This window comes from Erithacus rubecula (genome assembly GCF_903797595.1).
Source record: "Erithacus rubecula genome assembly, chromosome: 5".
NCBI classification, from domain to species: domain Eukaryota; kingdom Metazoa; phylum Chordata; class Aves; order Passeriformes; family Muscicapidae; genus Erithacus; species Erithacus rubecula.
This window is the reverse complement of record NC_136687.1, coordinates 50,286,884-50,292,655: the sequence shown is the minus strand read 5'-3', so window position 1 is coordinate 50,292,655 and position 5,772 is coordinate 50,286,884. Positions and strand designations below refer to the sequence as shown.

Genomic DNA, 5,772 nt, shown 5'->3' with positions numbered 1-5,772 from the left:
AAGCTTGGGGAAACAGGAGTCAGTGGCTACCGCTTACCAAAGCTCCTGCTCATTTCCAAGGTTGGCCCACAGTCCTTGCATGAAACAGCTCACAGCCACGGCACCCGGTGCCCAAACCGGGAACTCACCCTGGGGAGGAGAGCACAGCAGGGCTGCTGGCAAAGCACACCTGTGCCACGGGCACCCAGGAAGGGCACGTGGTGCTTGTGGACTGAAAGAGAAGCTGGGGGGCTGGGAATTTATCCAGCAAACAGCGCCATGCCGCACAGTGCTGAGTTTTATTCCTGTTAATGATAGAAAGCGGGGAAGGGTTATTAAAGGGGGGAGGGGTTAGACAATAGGAGAGTATATAAGTTTTTACTAGATACAAATAGATGGTCTGGCAACTTTATGGATACTATACAGAAACAGACTTCTGCTCCTTGCCAACTTTCTTACCGAGTAAACAATTTTGGTCAGAAACTGAGAACTTGTTTTGGTGCGGGGGGCGGAATCCAGCACCTTTTGCCTTTGAAGCATAATTGCCTGACCAAAAAAAAAAAAAAAAAAAAAAAAAAAAAAAAAAAAAAAAAAAAAAAAAAGCGAAGGTTTGCCTCAGTTTGTTTCTAGAGAAAGCAAACCATCAGCATCGCGTTTTCTCAGTACCATCCAGTTGTCTGTGGAAGGTGGCCCCAGGCACCTGCCAAGTGTGCCCAGCCAGCTCCCTAAACTAGTGAGGCTGCTCATTCCATGTCACTGCCGCTCGGCTTTGAGCTGCTGGGCTCCCTCGCTCCCTCCTCGTCTTGCGAGTTATTCACTTTTGAAGAAACATATCTACCTCATACTGTGCCCATCACTTTGTTCTCCACACGCCTATTCACACGGGCAAACCTCCACTTCTCCTCTGCAGGCAGGCGGCGGTGGCGGGAGGGGAGGCAGCGCGGAAGGGAAGTTAAGATGCGTGCACGGAGCTATTTCCCTCTCCACCACCTTTGGCCAGCTATTGTTGGCCCAACAAAAGGACTCGCTCGCGGGGGATCGGGACCCTGCCGAAAATGTGGCAGCCCCGGGGGCAGTGTGCTGTCCCGGCTGCAAACGCCACCGCTCCTCACCTACCGGGTCCTGCGTGGGCTTGGCGCGTCTCCCCGGGATTGCCGCTGTGAAACCGAGGGCATTCCCTCGCGGCTTCCCGGCCGAACCTCCGCACGGCAGCGCCGCGCTCCCCGCACCGCCTCCCGCACCGTCCGGGCGGGCAGCGCTCCGCACCGACACCTCGGGGAGGGTCCCTGCGGCCGCGGCGAGAGCCGGGCGGACCGACGGCTGCTCCCGCCAGGCGTGGGGAGGGCATTTGCCGGGCCTCTGAGGTTTAGCCAGCAGCGGCTATGTTTCCCCAGGCGGGCGCGGCGGTGCGTCCTCAGAGAATGCAGCGGCGGGAGGGCCCGGTGCCAAATGGTGTGGGTTCCCTCTGTCCCAGAGCCGCCCGCCGCTGCCGCTGCTCTCGCCCACACCTCCCGTCGGGCAGGGCCGCTACCCGGTGGGGAGCTCTCGGGCTGTGCCCAGTGCGGGGCTCTCGTTGACACCCCGGTGGAGCGGGGCCACTGCCCAGTGCGGGGCTCTCGGGCCGCTGCCCGGCGCGGGTCTCTCGCCCACACCCCGGTGGGGCAGGGCGGACGGACGCGCCGTCGGGGCGCTCCCCGCGCCCCCACCCCGTTCCGCCCCGCCGCGCGCGGGGAGGCCGCCCGGCGCGCGCCTGCCCGGGGCGGGGCGGGGCGGGGCGGGGCAGCGCGTGCCGCCGGCCTCGGGCTCGCGGGGCCCCCCCGCGCCCCGCGCGCCATTGGCTCCCCGCACGCGCCGGCCCCGCGCGCGCGCGCGCCATTGGCCGCGCCGACACGCGACCGGCGCGAGTGGAGGGCGTGCGGCGGGAGGGGTGGGGCGCGAGGCAGGGCGGGGGAGGGGGAGCGGGGGCGGGGGGGACCCCGGCGCGTGCCGCTCCTTAAAGGGGGGCGCGCGCCCGGCCGACACCGGAGCCGTCGGGGCGGCGGGCGCGAGGCGGGGGCTGCGCGCGGCCCCATGGCGGTAGCGCCATGAGCCTGCCCTGGGCCGAGCGCGCCCGGGAGCCGCCGGGGCCGCCCGAGCCGCCGCCGGGCCCCGAGCGCGGCGGCTGCGGCGGCTTCGCGCCCGGCTCCTGGCTCGGCGTGTGCTGCGCCGCCCGCCTGCCCGCCGCCGCCTCGCCGCGCTACCTGCTGCCCGGCGAGGACGAGGAGGCGGCGGCGGAGGGCGGCGCGGCTCGGGGCGGCGGGAGCGGCCCCGGCGGGGCGCGGGGCGGCGGGCGGCCGCGGGGCGGCGGCGGCGGCCCCGGGCTGCGGGCGCAGGTGAGCGGCGTGCAGAAGCAGCGGCGGCTGGCGGCCAACGCGCGGGAGCGGCGGCGGATGCACGGGCTGAACCACGCCTTCGACCAGCTGCGCAATGTCATCCCCTCCTTCAACAACGACAAGAAGCTCTCCAAGTACGAGACGCTGCAGATGGCGCAGATCTACATCAGCGCCCTGGCCGAGCTGCTGCACGGCCCCGCCGCCCCTCCCGACGGCCCCGGCAAGGCCGAGCACCGCGGGGCCCCCTTCGAGCCGCCCTGCGCCGCCGCCGGGGCCGGAGCTCCGCCGGCGCCGCCGCCGGGGCCGCCCCGAGCGTCGCCCCCCGGGCACGGCAGGACTCGCTTCCCCCCGCCGCCGGCCGCGGGCGGCTACTCGGTGCAGCTCGATCCGCTGCACTTCTCCTCCTTTGCGGAGGGCGCCCTGATGGGACAGAGAGCCCCTTCCCCCGCCCTCCTCATGCCGCAGCCCGGGCAGCCGCCGCAGGAGCGCAGCAAGACGTCGCCCCGGTCCCACAGGAGCGACGGGGAGTTCTCGCCCCGCTCCCACTACAGCGATTCGGATGAGGCCAGCTAAGGCGGGGGCGTCGTGCCCGGCACCCCCGCAAGGCCGCCCCTCGAAGCACAGACTCCGCCGTGGGGTGAGCAGCCGGACGCGGTGCCACCACGGACATCACCGGCTCCCCTCGGTCGCTTTGAAATCCGCCCCCTCGTCTCCCACCCCCGGCAGCCCCTGGTGTGTCCGTGGGGGTTGGCTGTTAGCGAGTGACTGTACCCGCCCTGTCTGTCGGGGTCGATTGGTTTGTTTTCGTTGTTAGTTTACACTTGGAAAGTTTCTTTCGCCTAGAAGTCGTTGCCGTTCCCTCCTGCCAACACGCCGCCTGGCAGCGCGGAGCCCGTCTCGCCCCGTCGGCGGGCAGGTGATGCGCCCGGAGAAAGCCTGGCCCCGCTGCCGGGGGTGCCGCCGGCGCCATCCATCCCCACCCGGCCGCCAACCCGCCCTGACACCCCGTCTTCCAGACACCGATCCTGCCGTGGGTCGCATTGCTGTGCAAACACACACACACGCGAAGTCAATAACGCACCATCTTAACCTGTAAATAGTGCAAAAAAATTGGATTTTCCTTAGAGCACCATGTCGGCGTCTTTTGGGGGGAAACTTAGTGCAAGCACTTTATCAGCGGCTGGAGATGCAGTTTCAAGAGGAAAGCTACTGCCAATTGGAGACCAATGTTTAATTAAGCCACTTAATCCTAACGCTCTCTTAAAAACGAAAACGGTTTTGTCGTGTCAAACTTTTATGTCAGTTTTATTTTCCTTTTGTGATAATAGAAAACGTATTTATTATGCAGTGTTTGCAATTATTTCTGCTTCTCTCTTTTTTTTAACAAAAATTCTTTTCTACGACGAAAATCGTTTATTTTGATTCTAGCAACGCCAGCTGCCATTGTCTTATGTATTTTAATTTTGGGGTGGGTTTTTTTGGGGTTTTTTTTTGGTTTTTTTTTTTTTTTTTTGAGATCAAATAAACATTGAAAAAAAAAATCAAAAAAACCAACCAAAACAAAATCAGCCTCAAAGCGTGGTCGGGTTCAACCTCTCCCCTCGCCCTCCCCGAGCTGAGGTGGTGTCAAACTCGGCGGCGGGTGTGAGACGTACAGAGCGATGCTCCGGGGAGCCGATGGGATGCCCCGGCTGCCTGCAGAGGGACGGGCGGGCCCCAGGGCCGGGGTCCGGGACGGGCTCTGCCGGGAGCAGCGCTACCTCCGCTCCCTGCGCCGCCGGGAGCGCGTCCCATTTCCGTCCCGCAGTTCCCAGCCGGGGTAATTGCAACAAGTGCAGGGTAAGGAGCTTGTCGCTGCTCTGTTGTACCTGTCCCAGCACCGCCGCTCGAGTCACATCATTCCCTCCTTCCCCACTCCTCCCCTTCTCGGGGGTACCAGCGCATCTCCCCATGGAGCCTCCTCGGTATAAGCCGAGTGGAAAGGGCTGGGAGCGGGCGGGGTAGCCGGCGGGGTTTAGGGGACACGCGAACAGCCAGGGGATCAGGATGCAGCCCCTGGCTCGGGTTAAACCCAGACGGGAGTGGGGGATTGGCTGATGCGTAGCCCAGCCTGCCCGTGACACTAGACCCGGGGCTAAACCGGAGCCGTGTCGGTGCCGGGGTCCCGCTGAGTTCAGCAGGTGACACTGGGAGGGGGGTGTCGGAGAGGTGATCAGTTAACCAGGCGCGGCCGGGGGAGCGAAGCCCAGGAGGGTGTCACTTTCCCCTGCAGAAACAGGGCACCTGCCCCCCCGGTAACCCCGCGCTGCCGCCCTGCCCTGCCCACCGCCAGCACCGGCCGGTGCCCGAACCTGCCGAAGCGGGGTGCGGTGCCACAGGGTGGAAAGTTTATCGGGAGGGTCATTTCTCTCCCTAATAAAATGCCGGCTTTGTCGGGGTAGGTCAGCTTTGGTTACCGGCACTGATTTCTGTGCTGTGGAAGCCGGTCTCGCATCTTAAGGGGCATGCGAGGGGTGCCATCAGGGGAGTGATGTGGCGGAGCAAAAACCCGCCAACTTTGGGGATGTCGTTTTGTTTATTTGGTTTAGTTTGGGGATGTATCCGCTACTGAGGGGCAACACCCGCTGAGGGCTCCCGGCGGGGTCGGCAGTGGGTTGAAGGGGTGAGTGCAGCCTCTCCCCGCCCCGCCGTCCCGGGCACTGCCTCTGCAGCTGCGAACACGCGAGGTGGTGGAAAAGAGCGCATCAAAATCCTCCCCGCTCCCTCGGTCGGGTCCTTCCCCCGACAGGCGAGCGCACCGCATGGCGCGGCTGGTGCTCGCAGCCGCAGCGCAGCACTCGCCGTCTGAGGGGCTTTTTCTTTTTTTTTTTTTTTTTTTTTTTTTTAACGCTTCTTTGAAAGAGATACTCAGCCGCATTCCCATTTTAAGGTTCAGCTATAGAGTTTGCATAACAACCGCTTGGCAGCCCCCCTCTCTTGCACTCCGTTAACAAGCTGTAACGTATAGCTGCAGGTTGCTATAATCTCATTAATATTTTGGAAACTTGAATATTGAGTATTTCAGACCGCTCATTCCCCATATGCCAGGCCACTCCCGCTATGCTGGCTGGTTCCTTTCTCTCCATTATTAGCAATTAGCTCCTACCTTCCAAAGTCAGATCCAAGTATCCAAGATACTAGCAAAGGAATCAACTATGTGTTGCAAGCTAAGCATGCTTAATATCTCCCAAACAAACAAAGAGACAACATTTCTTTAAGTAATGAAGATGGATAAATCGCTTTATTGAGCCTGCGACAGTGTTTGTTTTGTATAGACTACCGCAAAGTTTTATAACGAGCGGGGACGCGCACTAGCCCCTGGAAGCAGTCTCGCCCGGCTTGCTTCGTGGGGTTTTATCATCCTAAACGGGCTTTTATTTGA

At 62.5% G+C, this 5,772-nt stretch overlaps 1 protein-coding gene across 1 annotated transcript; it reads left to right on the top strand.

Moving 5' to 3' along the window:
• Positions 1–2,063: 2,063 nt before the first annotated feature.
• Positions 2,064–3,694, top strand: ATOH1 (atonal bHLH transcription factor 1; the record flags this gene model as incomplete). The annotated part of the gene is made up of 1 exon (XM_079306993.1): positions 2,064–3,694. The coding sequence occupies one exon, from the start codon at positions 2,064–2,066 to the stop codon at positions 2,922–2,924; it is 861 nt and encodes a 286-aa protein (XP_079163119.1). The 3' UTR covers positions 2,925–3,694.
• Between the last annotated feature and the right edge of the window lie 2,078 nt (positions 3,695–5,772).